Genomic DNA, 26607 nt, shown 5'->3' with positions numbered 1-26607 from the left:
CAACCGAAACCGAAACACACACACACACACATACAAATAAAAATCAAAGAAAAAGGATTTTTTTCTGGTTGACTTCAATTAAATAAAGCACACCTTTCCTAGCAAGTTTCATGCATCACAACTACCGCAATTAAAGTTTCCAAAGGAAACACTAAAAGAAAAGAGATAAAGCAGTGAAATTTAAAGCAAATGACTACAGCCAAAAGTGTAGAGCTGAAGGGAGTTATTCTGTTCTACAGAGCCTATAACATTATTTACATTTACATTGTGAACATTTATCTATAGTACCGTTCTAATCTCTGCTGTAAAACCGTGAGATACTCTTTGAGTCTCTTGATTTCATCCCGTTTAATTCTTGTTAATTCTCTGTTTTTGTGCATATATCTGTAAAACATGAAGGTTATAAAGGTACATCAGCTCATATAATTCCAGTACTGAAACAGAAGTTTGCAGCCGGCCTCACCACTTGGTGCTAAAAAATTACTCTCGCTCTCCAGAACTTCTTTTACCTACAACACATTAAACAGTAAAACAGAGCTGAGAAGTAAATAGTAAGCCAATTAAGCCTCCCACCATATCTTTTAGTAGAGACTTTATCCCCAATATCAAAAGCTCTGTTTGTATAATGTATGTGTCTTATACCCGTATCACAAACATATCAGAAAAGTTCTAAATTAAGTGCTTTTAGTAGCAGCCATGTAGCAATACCCTTGTTTCACTGTTTAGGCTCACAAATAACATTTAGTAGCTAACTGAAAGCCATGATGATAGTTCACCTCTACATACAGACACCATGCACTGATGCTGCAGATCCTTACATTCTGAGTATCTTCATACCATGCAGTCTATCTGGAACACCATGAAATAGCTGACTTCTCACCCTCTTTCCCGAACTGACCAATAAACACTGCAAGACAGTGACATTTTTCAGAGTATTTTGCCCATATATACAACTATCTAGCAATAAGTTAAAGACTGAAGCACAAGAAGGTTTTGGCATGATGTAGCATTACGTCTTAAATTGTCATCTAAGTGTATTTTCTGAAACCGTCACTAAAACCTATGAAATTACAACTTTTTCAGCTAGTACAGACATTTGCTAGATACATCAGCAATTTTACCAAATTCTTGAAATTAAATTTATATTCATACTAAGACTTTGGTAGTAATAATAGACTGTACCTGTCCAGATACAAAATTGGAGGAAATTCTAATTTGTTGTGTATCTTCTCTGGTCTCCCCAAAGCCTGATTAAATTCAAATCTTGACAGTTCAAAAGTTAAGACAGGAGGAAGCTCGGTGAACCAGTGCTGAACAAAACAAAAAGACAAAACCCCACAGTGAATGCTTTCAGTAACAGAATTTCAGTAATAATGGTACACTACTTGCATACTGAAACAGCTATGGAAGAAATTACTTTTAGAGAGTCCATCAGCGTAAGTTTTCCAAAGTTCCCATATTTTCAGCTTCACTGAAAATAGAGACAACACCTTACCTATGCACATCAGAGCATTTCAACTCATTTACTGTTTACTGCATTAAATTAGAGCAGTCTGGAAGGCTTCTTATTTTTTCACATTCATCTCTTTTGTACTAAAAGCAATTTGCACTTGAATGTCCCTACCTTTCCAAGTGTCCTATTCTCCTTCAACTCTCAAAGGCCATTGGAAGACTAGTTCATATTTCATGAAGTGTTCTTCCCTCAAGTTCTTTCAGATTTCAGTTTCTGACCCTTTCATTCAACTGATAACACTCAAAGTTTCTAATGATCTCCTTCCTCATAAGGAAAATCAGTAAGTGCTCTGTGCCAAATTAAGCGCTATTAAGTGCTATTACTGCTGTAAAACTGATACTCTTTCTTGAAATCTCATTTGTACAAATAACATCTTTTAAAGTTTCTTTTCATTTCCCTAATCACAGCTAACCCATCCATTAACCAACCCATGTTTTTATCATCTCATCCCAGCTTCGTCTAAGTATTCAACACAGGTCTATCCTTAGCCTCTTTTTATATTTTGTTTCTTAGTAAACAAAAATACAAGACTCAGCTCCATTAGAATTCTTTTTTTTCTCCCTCCATTCTCCAAAATAAAAAGCTTGGTCTATCCGTTTATGGATGTGCAATATGTTTTGTATGCAAGCTTTTGATTGCTGTGGGCATGACTGTCACACAATTTTGATGTAAGTGCCAATGCACAATGACTTGGGGCTCATTTCAAGCTTTCTATCTAGTGAAATGTCTCAAATATTCTTTTCATATAACACCTCCATAACAGGCTTTTCTTTCTTTGCTCATGGTTAAAATTCTAGTCTAGGTTCTCACCATTCCACATTTCAGAGCAATGTTTCCTCTGTGCCCAGCCTTAGCAGTCACACAAACAGCTATCAAGGAAGTTGCTGAATTTTCCTAGTTCATTACCATCAGCATCACTCTCTTCCTGCATGCAAAAGGAACTGCCTTGCCTTTTCATGTCCATATTAGCCTTTATTAACTATTCCTTAGTTTTAAAGGAGACAATTTCTAACTTAAGTCTTCCAACTCGTTCACACAGCATATATTTCAATGCTAAAATTAGCAAAACCAAATCACACTCCTTTCCTAAATCCCTTCTATTGCAAGGTCCCCAAACCATTTCATGATTAAACTATTAACGTGCTGAACTCATCAACATCAACAATGCTGTTGATAAATTTGATCTAGTTTTCTCCATACTTCGAACTCCATGCACACACAATGACCCTCCATCTTCTCCTGAATTTGGATTTAATTCCTTGAGACAGGCAATGCTCTCTTTTCCATGTTTGAATATTAACTCACACATGGAAATCCTCTAGTGCATGGCTGAGCCTTTGACACACTACTTTTATAAAAACAGTGAACTAGCTAAATATTCCATTAAAAGCAGTAGTGAAAAAAAGGATGAATGAATCTTAACACATGACAACCACATCAACATCATTACCTTTAAGCCTGGTATCTACCAACTCTTAGGAATGCCACTTGAAATCTTCCTCAACAGAGATTCACTTTGATAAAATTACAATTAATTCAGCTTCCTTCAGCTTCCAAATCCTCTATTTTCGAGGCATTAATGTTCAAGCAAACTAACAGCTGCAGCCACTACAAATACATTATTTAATTCCAGGGAGATATAACCTGTTTAGATGACCCTATAGTAATAACAACGTTTTCTAGATTAGGACTTAATGTTACCTTTCTCATTTTGCCACTGTTGTCAATACGATTACTTCACTTCATTTTCACATGCTAACCTAAACTAATTAAAACACAGCTTCACAGAGCTCAAAGATTAACACTCTAGATCAGTATGTGATTATCCTTCCATCCCCTGTAGAAACATTTTTTAACCATTAAAGGTTGAAAAAAAACCAACCCAAAACAAAACAAAGTCTGACGTTTCTAGTCAAGCATTAACAACTGAACAGACATTTTATGCATGAATGCACACAGACTTTAAGTTCAAGACAGCCTACAGTCCATAAGATGGACAATATTGTTCTCAATGCACCTATATCTTGCTTAAAGAAATCAAACTTTGAATTGTGCCAATATATTTAGGTTTTTTTTTCTTTTTGTTCTATTTCCAAAAATCTACTCATTTTTAGAAGTCATTTATATAAAATGTTGAAATTAAAAAAGAAAAAAGAATTTGAAGCACCCTGGGAGAGAAGAATATAGTAAGATGCAACAATACATTTGACAATGTGATAATTGAAAACATACACATTTGCTAACATCTAATTTGGATGATCAGTATTTGATAAGCATTAACTGACCAGAAAAAGTGACTGCAAAAGAGGTGCTACAAAACTTCTGTTGTTAACACAAATTTTAAGTGAAACTTCAAATTGGAGTATGATATCAAGGTGTATCATCACAGTTGGTCATTAAATCCTGCATACTGAGATTATTAAAGGCTGCAATATTTCATTATTGCAAAAGACTGGAAGAAACTATATCTGATTTTTTTTTGTTTAAGCAGAAGAAACCTCTGAAGATTTTACATCTTTAAAGTAATTGTGATGAAACATGAGTGACTGTGTGAAGTACAAGTAGTTCAGCCTTTGTAGGAAATAGGAATTATTTTATTTCCACATCAATAACTGATATGTTATTGAAAGGAGTCCTGCCAAAGAAAAATGCTGGACATACACAAGCATGACAACAAAAAGAAAAGATAAATCAGAATACACCTCTTTGTCCTACAACTACCATAAATCCAACTTCCTCTTTTCCCTAACTTGTTACTTCTGCTCAAGAAATTTCATTCATCACCTTGACTCAACATCACAAACTGCCTATTCCACTTCCTAGAAGGATGCCATCTTATTCCCTCCACCCATGCTTACAACATGCCCTGATATTTGGGAGGAAGAGCACTGGAACGTTTGGAAGGACATACCAGAAGGAACAGCAGCTCTTAAGAGCAAGTGCTGTCTGTTCACTGCAGTTAACAAAAGAGAGGAGAATTGTGCATTGCAATAGGCAGAGAAAGATGATGGAAAAAGAGTAAAATGGTAGAGGGGAAAAAATATAGCATGCAGAGAAATGACAAGAAAGAGTACAGAGGAATAATAATAACTCTTGGAAGCAATGGTCAAACAGGCAGCAAGCACATGTTGCTTATAGCATGGCATAGACAGTAAGTCAGTAAAAGCAGCGATCAACTACCACAGGGTGTTATAAACATGACATCTTTGGAGATCAAATATCAGCAACAGGTGGGAACCAGCCTGAGTCAATCACTTTATGCATTACTATCATACCAAAAAATAATACTCTTGATACTCAAAAGAAAGTACAAGCCCCCAAAATTAACAATCCAATTATGCCAAACATCAGAATGTGCAGAAGAATCAACAGTGGTCACAAAACGAAGATGAACAACAACAACAAAAGAATCAAGTGAAATACATAGGGCACTACAACAACATTCTGAGAGATGTTCTCAGGGGCATTCAACTCACCTCCTGACCAGACTTTGCAGAGTTTTCTGAATGGAGAGATTCAATTTCCCCTTCAATCATTGCAGCTTCTAGGCACTCATGCAGATCTTTAAAGCCATTAACCTGTAGTGGATACTGGCCAAACATTTCCGTGTTTTCAAATTTTTTACCTTCATAGAAGAAATTAAACAGATAAGGTGTTAAGAATTAACATTTGCTTTTAAAATAACAACAATAACCAACAAAAATACACACCAAAATATCTAAGAAAACTAACACAAGGCAAAACAAAAACGATTATACCAAACAAATAATTATAGGTCACCTGGCCTAATTTACTGATCAATATTCTTATTTTCTTACCGAGCAATTGACTCATATGTATGAAAAGAAGGTAATGCTTTCCACCTTAGATAATTTATTTTATTTCTATATGTAATCACAATAAGCATAACTCAAAATGTTTTATGCGTGTAAAATTGTAGTGCCAAGTCAAAGCCATTTTGCAAATAGCAGCTGAATAGAACACTGCACAGCATCAGCAAAGTCAGTGGAATTGTTAGTAAGATGCAGCTCTTCGTACAAGTATTTTTTGCAAAAACAAACCACAAGAAGAGAATATTCATTATTTCCATCCTGAAAAGATCATAATTTGGTTACAGTGGACAAGCTCAAACATGATGAGAAATATAACTGGCAGGTGATTTCAATTTATAATTTCAATTTATTTCATCCTGAAGTCAGTAACAAGTCTTCTTGCATTGGCCAGTTTCTTGGTGCTGTCTCTTTTTTGTTGTTTTTGTTTTATTTGTTAATATCTCCTCAATAGAGATGTGATTGTGAAGGACAAAAGAATCTAAAAGCAAAGGAATGAGAATGCTAGCTAGTAGCAAGGAATTCAGACAACAGTTTTTGAGTCTGACAACAAACCATTAAAGTGTTCCAGGCCAAGGGACAATCTGGAAGACACTTTAAAGATTATAGATTCTTCATTCAAATGCATCTCAACAATTATTCGCTCTCTGGACAAGGACAGAATCAGCAACATTAAAAATGCTTTCACAGTTTCCGGCCACTGGGAAATATAAAAGGCTGCATTTCCACAAATTATGTGCCAGTTAGATAAAGGAAAGCTTGTTGTACAAGTCTCTGACTCCTCAGCACACTCTCCGACAGTGTCCCTGAGCAAGTTTCCAATGGTTCCTTGAACAATACTTTAAAGATGAGTTATCCACACCAGAAATTGTGCAGACAAATAGAACTGAAAATTTAGATTCTGTTAAATGAAGAAGATTGAGAGAGACTATCTCAATAAAATGTGTATATATATATATATAATAAAATGTAGTCACTTGTCTTCTGTATACCTTCTGTATACCATTAGCAAATGACAAAAATGCCCTGATGATCAATTCTTGCAATCATTTTTGGTCTGCAACTCACCTTAACTTCTACTACACTTCAGGACACACTCAGCTCATGAAAGGTAATGAAAAAGTCATTCATGATGGCTGAAGTTCACTACATTCACTGTTAGTCTCATCTTCTCAGGACAAACCATTTGACACATTCTGCAGTGTATTCTCCAAGCGTATTTTTGCAGATAGGTAAAGATGTTACAACTGCACCATTCATCTGTCCATTTAGACTACCACTGAAAAGACACCTGCACAAAAGTCCAAGTAAATTCAGTCACGTACCTTCAAGTACACCAACTGCTAGAAACCGTCCATAAAATAACTCCACCATTGGGTTCTTTGGTTTCTCTCCATCCCTGAAAACAGAAAGCACATTAGTACAAGATCACAGAAGGCCATAAATTCTTACAAAAATGTGTAAGATATTTTAAGTTTATTATAGAAATGCTGACTGTTTTACTTAGCTACAGTTCACTGTTTTGTACTTTCCTCTAATGATAACAACAACCATTCACATATTTGCAATGGTGAGTATAGTCTGAAAATTAAGTTTCAGAAGCACTTAATTCCAGCAAAACTTATGTAAATCAAATTCAAATCAAAATAAATTTGAGAGTAGTTGAATTGTACATAACCTTGTAAAAAACTATTTTCTCAGACACTATAGAAACAAATATATGTTCAAAAAGCAGTTTACAAGTAGATGTTCACTTACACAAACTACAAGCATTCATCTTCTGAGAAGAAAAACAGGAGCAAGGTTTTGAAGAACTTAAACTATGGTATTGAAAATTAAACTGCATTCAAATGAAAAAAAAAAAAGCTTAACATTACTGACAAAACATATCTCTACTGTTTATATATTCTGGATTTTTAACATGGAAGAAGAAGGTGAAAAAGAAAATTCAGAAAATTGAGGGTATCAGCATACAAGGAAAATTACATTTTAACTAGTACAGCTACAAGCTTGGATCTTTTTCAGCCATACAGTTAAAAGCAGAATTTCTGTTTGGTTTGTCTTTTCCTCAACTAAACAGTCAATACACAGAGCTAGAAAAAAAATCTTACCTCTCTTCTTCAGCTTTGATTTGGAAGGCATCTTCTAACCAATCTAGTAATTTGTGTGTAAATTCACTAACATCTTGCTGTTGGAAAATGTTAAATGATCAGTAAACATTCACATATATTACAGAATACAGTGGTGTGTCACTTTGCAATATCAGCATAGCAGTATTCCCTCCCTACAAGAATTCCAAAGTCACACAATGCCTAAGACTAGGCAATGGTTTGTTTTTGTGTTTATTGTTTTGGTTTTTTTTTTTACATGCAGCTCTTACAGCACATTAATGTTCTAGTGTTCCTCAGCCTCTACATAGTCTTGTGATCCTTATTACTTGGACTCAGCTTTCACACCATTGCAGTTCAAAGGCATCTTATGAATCCTATTGTTCAAACCCTCTGGTATCCAACAAACAGTGACATTACTTTCACCAAGCACTAACTTCAGCACGTTGTAATTAAATACCCTAACCATATAACCTCATGCAGGAAGAACAACATTTCTGAAGAAATAAAGTGTTTATGAAAAGAGCAAAATCCTACTGTTATGTGACCAAATGAGAGCTCTCAAAATTATAATAATTTTGAATTAAAAAAACATAAATTACCTGTTGAGAATCATTTGATTTAAAAGCATCTTTAAGAATTTCAACCGCCCTAGATGGATCGACATATTTTCTTTTTGAACCAACCAGAAGTGCAAACAGGTACCTCAATTCACGCATGAAAGGCAAATTCCTATGTTCCTGTATTTGAAGAATTAAAAATATTTAATAAAGCAGTAACAAAGATACAGTTAGAAAAGTGTTAGTGAATGAAATTAACATATATTTTGCCAATTGTCAAACTAATATTTAAGTTTACTTCCATTACTATCAAGGTTGTGTTGCCTTTTACTAGTCAGATTTTTCACAGAACAACAGCATACTTGAGGTTGGCAGGGATCTCTGTGTCCATCTGCTCCAACCCCTGTCTCAAGCAGGGTCAGCCAGAGCATGGTGCCCAAGTAGCTTTTGAAAATCAGCAACAAGAAAACTTCACAACTCTTTAGGAAACCTGTGCCAGAGCTCTGACACCTGCACAATAAAGACATGCTTCCTGACGTTGCAGGAACATCCTGTCCCAGTTTGTGCACAAGACCTCTTGTTATTACAAAATAATGTCCTATTTACAAAATAATATAGTTATCTGGAAAAAAAATTACACTTCAGAAACTGACAGCTTTTTGAAATCACATTGAGATGTGACTGTTTAGCTTAAAATAAGGCCGAATGAACAAGTGGACAGATCTGTTAATCCCAAAACCTACTTACTACTAAATCTTATATACTCTGGGCAACAAGCCCAAATTCTCTATGCTTATTTCTATTAGGACCGTATAATGAAGAATAAGTAAACTGAAATACAATCAATCACAACATAGATTAATCCACTGGTTTAATGTGGAGATTAACTATCAATCTTAGTCCTCAGCGGGTAGCAGACACACTTGTGAAACTAAAACCCATGTAATATTCACTTGTACTTACAACGAAGTATCATTCAAAGAGCACAGCTGTCAGATGCCCATCAAACTGGCATTACTTGATGACAAACATGCTAATCAAAGACCAGACTAGTTTAGTCATTCCCATGTCAATCCAGCATGTATAGAGCTTCTAGTACATAAAGACTTTATTTCAGCTTTAAATACCATGGCAGTGAGGAATTAGAACGTGCTCTTCATAATACCTAAAAACTACTTCTAGTCATGTTAATTCTCAACAAATTTTCTTTGCTCTTTTAGTCCACCCTGCAAAACACCAATTATAATCAATGTTCACAGGAAAGATCAAAGGCTTCACTAAACGCCATCCTAATTCTACAATGAATTTTCATAATTTAAGAATATAATTTAGTCTTCCATTTACATTTTTAAAACAATTTACAACTATAAAACAGGGAAACTAACTGTGAATTTTCATAGAGTGATCTACTGAAGATGAACAGAATTACAAATTTTACCTACATTTTATCAAGAATCTTCTGTAGTACCAATTATCTATTCATATGCATAACATAGACAGTTGACCACAATGCTCTAGATATCACCTCTGTACTACTAAATTGCAAGTATGCTGGCAAGGAACACAACTGCATCAACCAAATTTACACTAATTATTTGGCTGACTGTAAGGCATGTAGCTTTCGGTTGAAGAAAAGGATACTGATTTCAGAAAGAGTACATGGAATAAATATATCTGTGAAATCTAAAAAGGTTTTCCAAAATTAGTAATTTTTTTTCTTTGAAAGTGCTCTTACAATGCATTTGTCATGATCCTCAACCAGAATATGCAGGTACTAGCACAATAAACAGTGATTTTCACTAAACAAAGCCTAAAATCTTCAAGTGGGTTTAGCTGGCCACAATAGTTGTATATTATACAAGGAGTTGTGTATTAGTACAAAAAGAACTGATGAAGTAAACACAGCACAGCATCACGTCTCAATTTTGAAGCACACTCTGTGTGCAAGAAGAAAAAAGTTGAATTCAATTTGAAAATAGAAGTTATATGAAAAACTCTTATCTAAGATGTTCTCTAATTTATCACATATCTTGCCTGCATAAGCACCATCTTAATGCAGTGATGTTGGGACAATTTATGGTTAAGGAATCCTTCTAAAACAATCTACATATTTGATACATAGCAAGCATTCATTATTGTCAAGCACTATGCCAGCACACTGGCATGCCAATAATGTTGAAATAGCAAACAATGTCCTAATCTGCAGAACATTAACTCTTTTCCTATAATATCTGAACATTTCTTGAAGATCTACTCTACATCAAATATGTTTGTGGCTTCCTTGATTACAGCAAAAAATACCTCATGCTTTCATATGAACAGATACCTGGGAAAGAATATAGGATGCAATAACTACAGAGAATCATATTTTGTTCCACAGGAAGAAGCTGACTGACACACTAATGAAAAAGAATGAATTTCAGAAAGGAAGAAAAGTTGATTTGAGATTTTAAGTGTATATTGAAGTTTAAAAGTCAAGAAAAGCAAAGTTCAATCAGCTGAAGTAAGTGCGTGTGGGTTTTGCTGTTTTTGTGGTGGTGGTAGTAGTTTTATTTGTTATGTCACAATTTTTACCAATGATTTCTGGATAGAAATTTTTGCATTTGAATTTGAATTCAATATATTGATAATAGATCACAGAAACACTTCACTGTGCACTGAAGAGCAACCACACGCTTTAATTCTATACCACGACACTGTTACAATCCTAGCATTAAACTCTACTTTCCGTCAACCAGAACCAAAGCTGAGTTTATTAAAACTTGTTCTATGAGCAAGGAATATCAGTCACATCCAAGATTTAATACTAGATGGGGGGACGGGAAATAAACAACACACCACACATACGCACATAAAACAAGAAGAAACCACCACCACCTACAAAACAAATAAACAAACAAACACCACCACAGTAGGTAAAAATATTTGTTAAAACAAGTAAGCAGACAGAAGTAAATCCCAGGGCTTTTTTTATTCTTGTTATTTCTCCTCTCAAAATATTTTCATGCTAATACAATCGTTTTTCAACTTCAGGTATGAGATACAATTATATGGATTAATTACAATTCCACTCTGGAATCTCAATTAAGTTTAAACATAGGAGAGGATATGAATTACTGCCAGAGATTCTTACTAGTAGGCTTGCAAGAAAGCAAGGTTCCTACATAAATCCTACAATTTGCTGTCTCATCATCTCATACAATCATTACATGTTTGTAATGATAAGAATTTCTAAGAAATAGCACTTTAGAATTGCTAAATGAATATGGCTGCTAGTGGCAATGCTTGAGTAAGATATTTCTCAAAGACAACAGCTTGTCATTATCATCTCTTACCTGTGAACTGCCTTGTTGGAGCAAAGCATGATTTTATCCTGTCCTTCTTACTAGAACATACCAATCTGTCATCCTCTTGTGATATGCTCCTAACTCTATCGATGCTGTACTCTTACAGAATCTCGTTATTTAATGCAAACATTTTTTCCTAAAGAAAACAAGTGACAACTTGCTCTTTAAGCAGAGGGGGAGGGAGTGGAAGGGAGGATTATACAGTTCTGACTGGACACGCAGCTTCCCTTTTATGGTGCATACCTAAAGGTTTAGAAAATGGACACCATCTCTATTTGCTTTCTTTTGCTTTTCAAATTGCAGCTGTTTTTTTCCTAGTGAACATTCCAGTCAATCCTCCAATGCCAAACAACTTTAAGCCAGGCTGTCAACGCACTCTCTTTGAAAAATCTTAAGGAAATGGGCAAAAGACAATAGTCTTATTTCAGGATATGCAAAAAATCCACTGCTCTGCACTGCTGAAAATTAGGATCCTAGATGCTTTTATATAACATACAGCAACTTCCTCTTCCCATTTCTTCCTTATAAAAGAATGTGTAACAAAGAATTCATTGTGTTCCCATGCATCTTTCCTCAGAGGATATCCTCTAAAGGAAAATAACTTGGTCTATTTTGTCCCTCAGTTCATGACCATTCCTCCACATTAGTCTGAGATTACAAGAAATCTGAGCCAACCTCTCTACTCTCCAGTTCTATACGAATACCACAATGAACACTGGAGAATTTACGTTTACTATCACCTTGCTAAAAGGCTAGAAGAGGCCAACTAATAATCAAAGGCTTATTCTCAGATCTTGAATTGCAAATAATTAACACACACTCCTTGTCAACAGTAACGTTACAGGTAAAACTACACTGATCAAAACTATGCGGAGTAACCCAAAAGTATGCCCATACCTACAGTGCGAGAGGATCAGAATAAAACATATTTGTTCATACAAACTACTTCCACATTAAAACTGCACACTCACTAGCATCAGTGCTACCACTATCAGAAAAGCCAATTCAACAAATCAAGTCTAAACAGCATACTATACTTAGCATACATGCTAAGCAAATTCTATAGGCCAGGATGTTAAGAAAGTACTACTCTATCACCTAGCCAACATGTTTTAGGTAAGATCCGTTATAGAAAGCTCAGAGCAGTGTTAATTGGCATCTATAAAACGTGCTAATTTGAGCTGCAGAGCAGTACAAAATTCAATTACAAGAGAGAAATGTCCTCATTAACCACTAGGGGAAGTCAGTTCCTAATTTACCTTTTGGTTTCGGGGTAAGTCTTGAGCATTCGCAGGAGGATTGAAATTCAAAACTAGCCTTCGAAACTCCAGTAGGTTAAATAATGACTGAAAAGGAAAAGAAAAAAAGTGTTAAAGCACTTCTGAAAACTCTAAAAAATTCTCAATAAAATCAATACTAAACATATAAATACTAAACATATACAACTCTACAGTTTAATTTCAGAAGCTGTATTATTTCACTTAATTTGGTAAAACATATTTTCAACATTATACAATTATTTTTACCAAAAAACAAACAAACAAACAAAAAAACAAGTCCACAGTATAATTTAAAAACATCTTAACAACCATGTGAATGGAACAAGAACGATGTATGATAGGTAGAAGAAATTACTTTTCTACAACAAGTATTTTTTTAATCGCAAAGCCATTAATTTTCAAATTAAAATGAACGCTTGTTTGGCCATGGGAAATTTGTTTTGTAGCTCCTCTATAATTTACTTCCTCAGTGGAGAGTGGCTATATCTTTGTACACATAACGTAAACCCACTTGCAATTATTTATAATATTTGCATTCTATAAATTCTTCCCATTACTGAAGGATATGAATAATGCACATTAGAGTAAGGAAACTGGGCTATGCAACTTGACAGAAACTGCTGTTATTTTATGAACAATAGGACATGAGAACAGGTTTCTATGGGCACACCTACAAAGAACATAATACTGCAGTACAGAACCTAGAACAAAGAAAGTATAAGAACAAGACTTTTGATTGCAAGAATAAAAGTTCAAAGCAGTGGCTGAAAATTAACGTCCTCAACACTTATGTAGCTGCATCCTTGCTTTTCAGTACAGGAAGGAACTTCTTCAGTCAAAGTTGAAGTTCTAGAGTTTTTTAAAAGTAATTTAGGCTTAATAATATCACTTCATTACAATAGACCAGCATTTTGATGAAGAAAGGGTTACAAAAAGGATTTAGTTTATCTATGTATGCTCAGAGAAATGCAGGAAAGACTCTCTTATTCATCTAACTTTATTCGTCACTTCTGTTTGTACAATCTATATCATTGTTGTTTTTTTTTCCCTGTTCACATATTAGCTACTTATTTTGGAAAGGCAGAGCTTGCCTACACCAGCAGTTGACTTTGATCATGCAACTTGCCCAACACAGGTGAAAACATATGTCACAGACCGCACTGGATTTCACAGGATTTCAACTCCATAATGCAAAGAAACTAAAACAGATACTATGAAGATCCACTGGGTCTATTCTAAGAATTTAAAACGTTTTGAAACAAGGAAAAGATGAATTTATGAGAAGTTGCAGCACTCCCAACTCTCCCCATAAAAGAGCCTTTTCTGAATTTGATATTTCCCATACACCAGACTATAGAGCATCTCCAAAGTCAGAAGTCTACAGATGTTGTCCTTCCCAATGTTTCTAGAATTAAAAACAACAAAAAAAAATACTCCTGCTAAACCACCAAGAAAATACTTTCCTGATCTTGTTAAACCAATACAATCAAGTAGGCAAGTTTTTCCTTTTTTTCCCTTCTGTTCTAACGTTCAGAATACAGGCTCCCATTTTATCCTTCCTCATAGAGAAGGAAGATTAAAACAGAGTTCTTTATTTACTTACTCAAAGCAAAGAAAATGTTAATATTTAATTTAAGTGACATTCTAGAGGTTCATACTAATTGAAGTTATGTCTTATGATGTAACAGCATTCCACTGATGGGCTCTTCATCAACTAAAACATAGCAATGTCTTACGTACAAAACAAAACAGCTGTTGAAATATAATGACCAAAGATTGACCTCCTCTATGACTAACCTAAGTGCTATCAAAGTGCCAAGCACAGAAAATCGTACCAAAGTTTATCATTTTTGCCTGGCACTTGATTCACATTTCTTTCATCTTTAACCCAGAATTCTCAGCTGTGAACATACAGCTCTAGTAAGCTGAACTAATCTTTTTCTGAAAACAGTTGAAGATAATTAAGGACTGATACATTCTTTTCTTTAGCTTTATCCCATTCAAAATTATTTAGGGGATTTCTTAAAGGTATTGAGTTACTAAACTTCTCTTAAGAAACAGAAGCTAGTTTTACATGATACACTGTGCATGTCTGTTCCGAGATGCAGCAAAACACTCGTACAGTAATTCACTGCCCACAGTGCTAATGCTAACAGGACAGCCTCACGTCCTAGTTCTTTTATGCCAAGCTATATCAACTTCAGGAAATTTCTCTGTATTTAGTAAAAGAGAACTTCCAAGCGTACAGTCTCAGCATGCCCAAAACCAACTAGTTTTTGTGCAGTAAGTACTTCAGAAAAGAACTTACAAAAGAGCTCACCTAAATCTTCCTTGCAGCAGTATTACAGAATCATAGAATAGTTAGTTGGGAGGGAATCTTAAAGCCCACCCAGCCCCAACCCTCCTGCTTTGGGCAGGGCTGCCCCCCCACCAGATCAGGTTGCCCAGAATCCCATCCAGCCTGGCCTTGAATGCCTCCAGGGATGGGGCATCCATAGCTTTTCTGGGCAGCCTGTTCCAGTACCTCAGCACCCTCTCAGTGAAAAATTTCCCCTGATATCTCCCCTCTTTTAGAATAAAGCCATTTCCCCCGTCCTATCACTATCAGATTGTGTAAAAAAATCAGTCCCTCTCCCACTTACAAGCTCTCTTCAAGCAGTGGAAGGCCACAATGAGGTCTCCCCAGAGCCTTCTCTCCTCCTTCAGAAGAGAGATGCTCCAGTCCTCTGATCATCTTTGTGGCCCTCCTCTGGATCCACTCTAACAGCTCCACATCTTTCTTGTGCTGGAGGCTTCAGGTCTGAAGGAATCTTGGTAGAAGAAAACATGCCTGATCTAAAAGGAGGATATTTCATATCTATTGGCCTCAATGGAAAATAAATAAGACCATTTACAAAAGTAACGCATGCAGTAAAAATTCCTCTAAAGGTTGATGCTTTTTATTTCCTCCAGTGTATTTAAACTTTTAGGATCTCTCAATTATTTTACTCTCCTATAGGATTTCATCAGGAAAACAGAGCTCAAGGATTCTCTCAAGACTGATATTTAACATTCACAGGAGTTAAAAAATAATAATAAATCTTACACTCAATTACATTAACTGAACATAAATTCCTTGTTGCATTTAAATATCCCTAATTGTACAGTAGAACTACAGAAATATTAGGAATGAAAGGCACCCATGAAAATCACCCTGTACAACCTCTTACTCTAAGCAGCATGTCACAGTTTCATCCAGAACAGTGTCAATCATACACCATTTGTTTGTTGCTGAGTGATACATGCATGTCTGGGGCTGGACCAGGACACTTGTTGGGGCAGGGCCACCGCCATAATGGCACAGACAAGAAGGTGGGGCCAGAATGAGGACAGGGATCACTTCATACCACGTGGCACCACACGGCAGGCCATAACGCTGGCTGGGAGCAGCACTGCTTGTGGGTTGAGAGTATTGGTTGGCAGGGTGAGACCCTGTGGTGCTGCCAGGCATCGTGCTGGCACTGGGTGTCAAGACAGCAGGTAGTAATTGCAGTGAGCCATATATACTGTTATCACTGCTTTTTTGTTTCCACTTTCCTTGTCTGTCTTAGCAAATATTTTTTCTCTCATGAGTTCTGCCTTGTTTCCCATTCTCTCTGCTGTCTCACCCATGGGGGAGGGAATGGTGATATGGCCATGCTGAGCTGCAGTCTTTGAAGTGCAGTAGAGCCCACACAAGTTTCTCTGGACAGCCTTCTCCACCGTCAGTCTCTCCTCGTGGAGAAAAGTGCTTCTTACATCCACAATGAATCTCCTGCCCCAACTGAAAAATTTCGATTCACATCCTCCCAACATGCACTGCTGTTCCAAGCGGGCAATGGCCTTCCCATAGGTACGAGGTCCTCCCACAAGTCCTCCCTGCCCCTCACAGGAGCGCTTCAGTCCCTAACCAGCTCACTGAGCTCACCTCATCATGTCAGTGACCTTCTTGTACGTGGGTCCAAATCAGAGCACTATGAATATCGAGGCACAATCCTTACTCTAGATCTACCGCCTGTGCTTTTGCTCCTATGGACCAGGATGCTGCTGACCTTCCTTGCTGCCAGGGCAGGCTCCCACGGCAGGCTCCCACTCAGCTTGCTGATGGCCTGGAACCATGAGGGCTTTCCAGCAGAGCTGCTCTCCAGCTAGTACAGGCATAGAGACTTCCTCTTTCCTGGGAACATGTATTTGCATTTGTCCTTGATAATTCATAATGTTCCTTTCAGACCATTCCTGCACACTGAAGAGGTCTCTCTGAACAGCAACTCTGCCCTCAAGAATATAAACTGAGCCTCCCAACTCACCTCCTTCTGATAACTTCACCAAGCTAAAGCTGGCCATCCCACTGACTTGCATGGGCCAAGTAACCTCTGGCTCAGTCCTCATCCACTGTTCAAAAGTAGTTCTCCCACAGCTAGGCACACAGATATGGGAGACAGTAGTATCAGTTAAAATTACCATGAAAATCAAGATTTTTAGAGTACTGTCTCTTACTGTGTCTGTTCTGGGACAGAAGAAAAGAATAACAGAAAGTGCAAATGAACAAAAAAAAAAATGTGTGTTAATTCAGGGAGTTCAAACTAACAGTCCTGAATGGCAGCAGAATGTCTGTGGCTGTCTTGATATAGGTAGTGATGTGGACATACAAAGGCTGCTCCAAAAGTAACATTTCTTGTTTTATTACATTGGTCCATGATGTCTGAGGTAGATGTTGGTGGTATGGCAGGAGAGGCTGAACCTTCCCACCAGTATTCCATTACCTTTTGTTGTATGCAACACACGGCAGCACCGGGCAGTCTGACAGAATGGCATCTGAGATGGAAGCACGTATAAAGCAAAGGTGTGTCAGTAAATTCCTCCATGCAGAAAAAATTGCTCCTGTGACATTCATCAACACTTGCTGAATGTTTGGGGAAACCAAATAGCAGATGTGAGCACAGTGAGGCAGTGATTGGTGTGTTTCAGCAGAGGCAACAGCAACATGAAAGATAAGCTATGTTCCAAACAGCCATGTACAGCTGCCACACCACAAAATAAAGAGCAACTTGATCAGCTCATCCACACAAATCACCTAATGATGGTGACTGTGTTGAAAAACAGTGTTTTGTAGCAGAGAATTTGCTCTATCAAATAGTGTTATTGTGCTCTTTGTATCCCATATTGTAGTTCCGATGAAAATAAATAGGAGACATTGTTTTCAGGGCAACCTACATATTTTCTGTCATGTCAGTGTGAATTTGGTAGTTGCAGCTTCAAGAATATAAGATATTAGAAACATTCACTTTTCTGAGTAACGTGTAACCTAGTTACATGGAGTCCAACGGTTTCAGAAAATAAGCAGCCTTAGTTTCACTTAAAACATCCTGTCTATCCCCCTTTTTCCCTCTTAATGTCTAGGATTATCAAAATAAGGACCTTGGCAGAATTTAGCTTGGCAGAATAATGGATTAGTTCTTAACATTCAAGTACTGTGATGTTACATTAATATTGTAAAAATATAAATTAGCATATTAAATCCATAAAAGCTTAGTATGCAACAGAGATCATTAACAGCTGCCAAGAGAGTCCCAAAATAGTAAAGGCATTGCCATCAAACATACTCGTAGAGTAGGAAAACAGTAATACTGCATCTAGATAAAAGAAAACTTACCAAGTTGTTACACGTATCTTAGGACAGGCACTCCCTAACCAATTCTTGTAATATCTGTAAGCACAGGGCACTAAAACCAGCTATTTCTGGGACACGCACACATTGTTTTCCTTGATTAGAAATTTTGTATTTGTTTCCATCAGAGGACAAAGAAGCTAAGATTTCCGAGCAAAAGCTGATGATTTTTTAATACTGAGTACCTTTCTAAAGTTTATATGAAAACATACAACTTTCTAATACAATGAACACAGCCAACTTTTTATTCATTACAAAGATTAAGGTCAGAAGGAAGAACCTTCAAATTATTCTGTGAAGCTCATATTGAAGAGACTCAGACTACTAATTCTAAACCAATTTGCAGGATGCCAAGAACATCTTCATTTTACAGAATATCAGTAATGATGTTTAAGTAGAATGAACACACTTGATCAGTGCGATAATGGCTGAAGAAAACCGAAACTCTTCCTAAAGTGATAAGCAAGAAAAAGAAAATATCTTGGTTACTAAAAAATCTTAGCCAACAAAACAGGACATATGCAGAGGCAGAAAGCTGGGATAGCACAGACTTTTGTAAAATGCGGTCATCACTGAGGTTTCTCTTCCAACAGCCTCAAGAAGAGCTGTGCAATTTCCATTCTTGTGGCATGCTATTTTATGGGCTCCCTTTTACCAAAGAGAACTGGATTTAAAATGGACAAGAATATCATCACTAGTGTATGTGTGAGTAGCAATACCAACATGTCTGCAGCAAATACTAGCAAGGAATTTGTCCAAAGTAGTGTTAAGGCTTAAGATTTAAGACGAGAAAAACAAACTTGAATTCTGGCAAAGAAAATTAAGAACTTAATTTGCTTATTTTGCTATAAGCCAAAAATCAAAAGATGTCTTATTAGTACAGCTTAAAAAGCAAGTCTTAGGCAGAGGGAAAGAAGCGTGCATTCATACAGCAATTCTATAATGAATTGCTTCAGGTACTGGCACTTAGGTAAAATATGATTTTGTGTAAGACAAAAGTTTACATATGCATTAACACACTAAAATACTCATTCACTAAAATAACATTTAGTCATCTTGGGCCTTTTTGTGCATTTCTGATTTTATGTTTATTCAGATTTTAAAGCCACAAAGAAGAGATCATATGTACCTTCATTCTGTATAGGAAGAACAGAACAATCTTCAAGCATGAATTATTATTAATATAACAGTATTATTGTTCTAAAAGCAAAGAGCAGAAGGAGTTCTGCTTAAATCACATCATTCTTAGTAGTTTGCCTTGGCCGCCATGACAAATTCGACTTCCATTCCTGCTTTACTTTATAAACAATTTTTGGTGTTTTACTGTACACAGAGCTAGTATTAGTGGGGTCAGCTGGACATTATTAGGATTAACTTTCTCAGTCATGCTGATAACCTACGTTACAAAAACGCAGCACAATATGGAGTATATGCTAACAACTGCACATATTAGCATATGCTTAAACTTAGTAATTACTGATATTTGAAGTGTTAAGGGTTCAGAAATAAAATGCTATTGCACTTATGCTTATCAGTGATTTAGCACTCCTACAGAGCGAAGAGTGAACATTAATGCCATACTGCAAAAACACAAGCAACTTCACTGGTTATAAATTCACTTATTTCCAAACCTCAAGTCTTTTGGACTCTACACCACTAATTCAGCAGCACTGTTTCTCTCTTATCTTTAAGGCCTTCCTCACCTTTTGTATTCAGTGATACACTTTACTTTATGGTTCATATTCTTAAATCTACTCTTTCGGCAACAGAATTCCATGAACAGGATTGTTCGTTGCCACTGAACCGTTCTGTTTATGCACTGCGCTCCTACCCACCCAGCACATCCCTTTAACTTACACTGGAGCTGCTTGTTACTCCATTTATTCATGTCTTAATCACGGTAAGTGATAAATCCTGTTTATTGGAATAGTGACTAATAGCAGGTCATCGGTCCTGTATGTAAGCTGATACACATATCACACATCAGAAAACATTCAGCAAACACAGTACAATGTGAATCAGAGTATATATGAAGAATAATGCTTACACTAAAATGAAATTGACTACTATATTTATTTGCATATAAAATTATATCTATTTTACTTATGATGTAGAAAATAACGTTAAAAATGAAAGAGAATTTTAAGTATATTTTCCTCCTAGGCACTTAGTAGCCCCATGTACTGTCTTCTACCATTTAAAGAAAAAGACTTTACAAAATGAAGAAATCACCCTGAGCATAATCTCGATGTTGCTTTTTTTTTTCCTGTGCATTGATAATTTGGCACAATCAAAAGCTTTCGTGGAAATCCACGTGTTCTTCAGAAAATTGCATGTAAGGAAGAAGAGGGAAATCTTGCAGTTGAATTTGTGCAGAACAACTCCACTTGCACAGTGGAGTCAGGAGAAAACTCAGAATTTTCAAGTCACAGAGACACACAATCATAGATCTTCAAAGCTTTGGAAAGTACCACAAAAAGCGTATTTATTCATAAATGTTCAACAGCTCAGCATTCCAAACTGCTGAAAACCAGCTTTAAGCTGTCATGTTTTGTTTTCTACAAGGCTTTGCTATAACATGGAAGAAGAGGGAAAACAGTTTTTGTACTGTTTGATCCAGAGAGTCAGACTAACCTAAGAAATTTTGCACACTTGGGTTAAATCAACATTTTAAATCAACAGCTCACCATAGTATTACTGGCCTGCTGTTAGAGAATGTTTACTCATTTAAAGCAACAAATTCAGAACACAACTGTAATTCAGAAGACAGATAAGCATGATCTGAGATGCTTGCAGAATAACTCATCTTATACTTGTGCCTTGGCACATAATAAGAAATGCCATTCAACCACTCCTCTGTTACATGTTCAAAGCAAGAAAAAATACTCTGTTAGGACATAAAGTAACAGCCAACTTTTCCTAATATGGTTACAGTTTTGAAGTTCTTGCTTAAAGTAAACAATACACCTAAGCAATTTCAAGCCTTTATATCCTACTGAATCTAGAAACTGCAGAAAGGCTCACAGCACTTCTATTCCATATGCCTCATTTTCATTAATCCTGTATTAATCAAAGTTAAAGCCATCATCCATTAACGCTTTCCAATACTTCACAAAACAGATTTCACATTATATACTAAATATAAAGGAAGTTTGAAAAATCACAGCACTAACAAGAGAAAACTGGGGCCACAGATAAAAACAAAAAGTAAGAAAAGGAATATCCCATATGAAAGGGTCACAGCATGTCTGAACTTGAAAGAAACAGGTAGGTTTTTACTCAGCAGTGTAACAATAGTAGTAGTGGAAGGAAACAGAGAACCTAGACTCCCAACATCCTTATTGCTCTGTCTGTGAAACCACAGAACAGCTTAAACCATATTCTCCATCCATTTCCACCTCAGCTGTTTCACAGACAAAACAGAGGAAATAAAATATTATGACAACTGCAACTCAGAGATTGCAGACTGAAAGCTCTTCAGGACCCAGTCTTCCATTACATGCCCAGGAAAGCAAGAGTTTTCTACAATGAGCATATAAGCAACTCTTTCACATAATAATATGCTTTTTGGTATCATCCTCCATCAGAAGAGGGGTGGCCAGGAAGGAAAGGGAGGTGACTGTCCCCCTCTACTCTGCTCTTATGAGGCCATATCTGGAGCCCCCAGTACAGGAAAGACAGGGAGCTGTTGGAGAGGGTCCAGAGGAGGGCCACAAAGATGATCAGGGGAATGGAGCACCTTCCCTACAAAGACAGGCTGAGGGAGCTGGCCTTGTTCAGCCTGGAGAAAAGAAGGCTGCAGAGTGACCTCATTGCAGCCTTTCAGTACCTAAAGGGAGCCTACAAACAGGAGGGGAGTCAACTCTTTTAAAAGGGTTGATAACTTCAGGACAAGGGGGAATGGTTTTAAGTTGAGGGAGGAAAGATTTAGGTTGGATGTCAGGGGAAAGTTCTTTACAGAGAGAATGGTGAGGTGCTGGAACAGACTGCCCAGAGAGGTTGTGGATGCCCTGTCCCTAGAGGTGTTCAAGACCAGATTGGATGGGGCCCTGGGCAGCCTGGTCTAGTATAAAATGGGGAGGTTGGTGGCCCTGCTTGTGACAGGGGGGTTGGAGATGCATGATCCTTGAGGTCCTTTCCAACCCTGGCCATTCTGTGATCCATCACAATCTACTTAATTCAATGTGACCAATAGGAAAAACAAAACAATTCAAAAATTAGATTCACATTGGAAACTGCTTCAAACATAGTAAGAATGGTAGCTGAGCCACCAACCACGAAGAAAACATTTACTTGATTCACAGTCAAGACTGAGAAGTCTTCCTTCTTCCAAGAACTAAATGCTTAGGATGCAAAGAGAGCCGAGCCCCAAATGCACTGGCATTAGGAAAGAAGAAAGCTTTCTCCTAAACAGAAAACAAGAGTGGAACACCTAAAGTACTGTTAAGAAGTCTGAAAATAATAGTTAAAGGGCAGCCAGGGAGAATTATGCTTTTAAGGACTATAGATTAATACTTGCTATGCAGTTTAAAGGAGGGAAAAAATATATTAGTGTCATATTTTTGAAAGACTAACTAGACTCTGAAAGGCTCCCATAGAAAAGGGCACGGAGACATCAAATCCCACTTGTCGCGTTGAGATAACTCATTTGCTAACGTGGGGAACTACGATCCAAATAAGCACTCAGGAAGTTGGGAGTCCCAAATAAACACTGCACCTACTACTTTAAATATGGGACAAGGGATGACAGAAATAGAACAGCATCTACAGCACAATTTTCATGTGCTTCCATACACACCCTTTCTTCCTTCCATCAGAACTTTGTATTAGGGCACTGACTGCATGGCATTCACTCAACAGTCAGCCACTTGATACAACTGCTGTGACACCTTTTTCAAAGGGTAAACACATCTAACACATGACGGAAATTGTGTCTTAAAATACACAATCTTGGCAACAATGTGCACAAGAAGCAAGCCCGCAAGACAACACTCTCAGTAAAGCATGCATCCTATGAGTTCTACTACTACTACTTCTTAAGTCCTGCAAGCAATTCATTCATGCTTAGCACGACGATAAAAAAAAAAATAAAAAAAAGAGACAGTTGGACAGGCTCAATAAACATTCATCTACCTAAACAGTATCAAGTATGTACGGGTTAATTCTTCAAAAATTTATGTTTATTGAAAGCCAAAAGGATGGAGGAAATTGTTTAGGGACTTGATTAGTTTACTGGCAGATAAGAAAGAATTGAACATGCTTTAATACAGTTTTGCTTTGATATATTTTCCTGAACACAATTCTCTCAACTCAAGTTATTATTAAGTTTTCAACAGCAGGACAGACACTCAAGAAAAATATTAACGTTGATTCTAGAGATATTGAACGTAGCTGTTGAAAATAAAGTTTTGTTTTTGGAGTGACTTCCCTTTTCCCTAAGAAAGAAAATGACTTCCATGTACACATCTTTCTTTAACGCATAAATAAAAGTCAGTATTTCTAGAAACGTTTAAAACTTGTTAGTGTTTGCTGTCACTCACTGCAAATGTATTTTAAGGTATTTCATGCTATTAACGCAAATACAACAAGCCACTGAACGCTGCATTTCACTAAGTTATCTAACTGGTGGCTATAAAAACAATATACATTGCATAAGGAAACTGTCAACATGTCAAAAGCATATTCCTTTTTAAACAAGCAGGTCTGAAATAGAAGGATCCTTTTTCTTCGCAATTTAGTTTTAGATTGTATTACACAATATGTCATTGTGATTGACAGTAGTTAACATTTAGATATTGTTGACCTTTGTGATGTGTCAAGTTTCAAAAGACTCCTAAAGAAAGCCTGAAAATATTTCTACACAGTCAATGCAACCCAAGGAGTCAATTTGTCCCTGTGGATAAATAAATATGGTATTAGCTAATGCTCTAAATTAACATGCATTAAATTTCGTGGGGTGGCTGTTTGAAACACAAGTCCTTCTTGCTGACAGACAATATTAATAACTTAAACTTTCAACCAATTGAAGTTATAAATCTTTCAATGATTTACTTGAATTACATTCTATGGATCTAATTAGGGCCAAACCAGTATAATTCTCAATTCATATAATGTGGATGATGAGCATAGGAACTAGCTAGTCCTCTTCATAACCAATTTTCAAAGTTCCATGTCAGGTATAAATAACATGAGATCATAGGTCTAGAGCTTTTATGTTCCCTATCCTCTTGTCCTTATCTCAATGGTTGACTAATTAAAATTCAAATTTCCTTTAAAATATTTCTTTAAAAATCTGCAGTCTCCTATTAAGAAAGAACATGTTTTATGAAAATAGAAATTCACAAAAAAAATCAGCAGTCTTGAGAGTCTGAACTGTTGTGTAATCAGATTTTACATTCCATAACAGAGAAGGTAAAATGCCAAATCGTATTACCTCTGCAAAGACCTTTACTGAAATAAAATGCTCCTCTATAATAGCACCAAGACATTTCTGCTACTGAAAAAAAAAAAAAAGACCTATGAATGAGAGGGAACAGGGAAAGGAACAGAGAGGAGTAACGTTTCAAAAGATCCCAGGAAAACAGAAAATTCAAACATGATAATTTATTAGACACTTACAGGTCTAAGAACAGGAAAAAACTCGCTTAGGTGGTGAGGGAGATGGAAAGGAGAACAAATACAGAAACAACATCAGCAGGACTAGGGAAGAGACAGTCTCCCTATACTTAGCTCTGATGAGGCTACCTCTCAAATCTCTTCAGTTTGGGAACCTCACCGTAAGAGAAACATTGAGGTGCTGGAGTATGTCTAAAGAAAGGCAATGAAGTTGGTAAAGAGTCTAGAGAAAAGGAGGAGCAGGTGGGAGAACTAGAGTTGTTTAGCCTAGAGAAAGAGAGGCTGAGGGGAGATATTGCTGCTCTCTGTAACTGTCTCAAAAGAGGCTGCAAGAAGGTGGGGGCCGGTCTCTTCGCAACTGCAATAAGCAACGGGATAAGATGAAATTATCTCAGGTTGCACCAGGGGAGGTTAGGCTGAATAGGAGGGAAAAAAAAAAGTCTTCAGTGAAAGGGTTGCGAAGCATTGGAATAGGCTGCTGAAACAAAGGCGGATTCCTCCATGCAGAAAGAATTGCAGCAAATAAAATTCATCAATACTTACTGAACGTTTATGAAGACCAAATAATGGATGTGAGCACAGTGAGGCAGTGGATGATGCATTTCAGCAGGGCAAGAATGACTTGAATGACAAGCCACATTACAGACAGCCATGCAGATTTTTACGAGCAGAGCATGCCAGCTCCTGCTCATCACTGACAAAAATGCACAGCTAGTGATGGTGACTACCTTAAAAAAAAAAATAAAATAGTGTTTTGTAGCTGAGAATTTCTTCTATCAAATAGTGTTTTTGCTCTCTTTCTGTCTGCCATAGTTCCCATGGAAATAAGAGGCACTGCTTTCAGAGCAACCTACATAGTTGAATCACCATCCTTGAAAGCATTTAAAAGATGTATAAATGTGGTGCTTATGGTGCTTAGAGACAAGGTTTAGAGGAAGCACAAGGTTAACAGTTGGACTTGATCTTAAGTCTTTTCAAACATAGATGATTCTATGAACTGACAGAAGGATCATATGAGACTGAGTAACTAGACAGTAAGATATCAAAATTCAACACATGTAAATATACAGTGAGGTACATGGTGGAAAACAACTCTGAATGTTATAGAAAATTATGGTCTCCAAGCTAACTATTATTCAACTATCCATTTCAGTGTCTCGCCACTCTCACAGTAAAGAGTTTCTATAATCTAAATCTACTCCCTTTAAGTTTAAAACCAATACTCCTTATCCTGTAACTACACATTCTGCTAAAGAGTCCTTCCTTACCTCTCTTGTAGGTCCCTTTTACACACTGGAAGGTCGCTACAAGGTCTCCCTGGAGCCTTTTTCTCTTTCAGCTAAAAACTCCAACACTGGCAGCCTATCCCAAAAGAGGGGGAGAATCACCTCCTTTAACCTGCTGTCTACAATTCCTTTGATGCAATCCAGGATGCAATTGGCTTTCTGGCTGCAGGCTTATGTCAAATATTTTGTTCATCAGTAACCCCAACTCCTTCTCTAGAGGACTATTCTCAACCTAGTCATCACTGAAACTGTAGTAATGTTAGGGATTGCCTCCACTCAGGCAAAGGAATTTGCACTTGGCCTTCCTGAACTTCATTAAGTCCTCCCAACATGCACTGCTGTGAAAAGCCTAGCTCCAACTTTTCACCGGTCAGCAAAGGCC

General features: G+C 36.8%; 1 protein-coding gene across 4 annotated transcripts in view; it reads right to left on the bottom strand.

Moving 5' to 3' along the window:
• Positions 1–26607, bottom strand: part of USP25 (ubiquitin specific peptidase 25) — a 62707-nt gene that overhangs the window by 28073 nt on the left and 8027 nt on the right. For 2 of the 4 annotated variants that reach the window (XM_031556633.1, XM_031556634.1), the window contains exons 3-9: positions 12618–12704; positions 8054–8191; positions 7455–7531; positions 6669–6742; positions 4990–5138; positions 1183–1310; positions 289–384 (exon numbers count right to left, since the gene is read on the bottom strand). In XM_031556633.1, coding sequence (XP_031412493.1) covers positions 289–384; positions 1183–1310; positions 4990–5138; positions 6669–6742; positions 7455–7531; positions 8054–8170 — 641 coding nt within the window. In that variant the 5' untranslated portion in view covers positions 8171–8191; positions 12618–12704. Of the gene's footprint in view, positions 1–288; positions 385–818; positions 908–1182; positions 1311–4989; positions 5139–6665; positions 6743–7454; positions 7532–8053; positions 8192–12617; positions 12705–26607 lie in introns of those variants that run through there. The other 2 variants (XM_031556626.1, XM_031556630.1) reach the window with 2 other exon arrangements.

The sequence above is a fragment of the Meleagris gallopavo genome, chromosome 1, assembly GCF_000146605.3.
Source record: "Meleagris gallopavo isolate NT-WF06-2002-E0010 breed Aviagen turkey brand Nicholas breeding stock chromosome 1, Turkey_5.1, whole genome shotgun sequence".
NCBI classification, from domain to species: Eukaryota; Metazoa; Chordata; class Aves; order Galliformes; family Phasianidae; genus Meleagris; species Meleagris gallopavo.
This window is presented reverse-complemented; position numbering and strand designations above follow the sequence as displayed.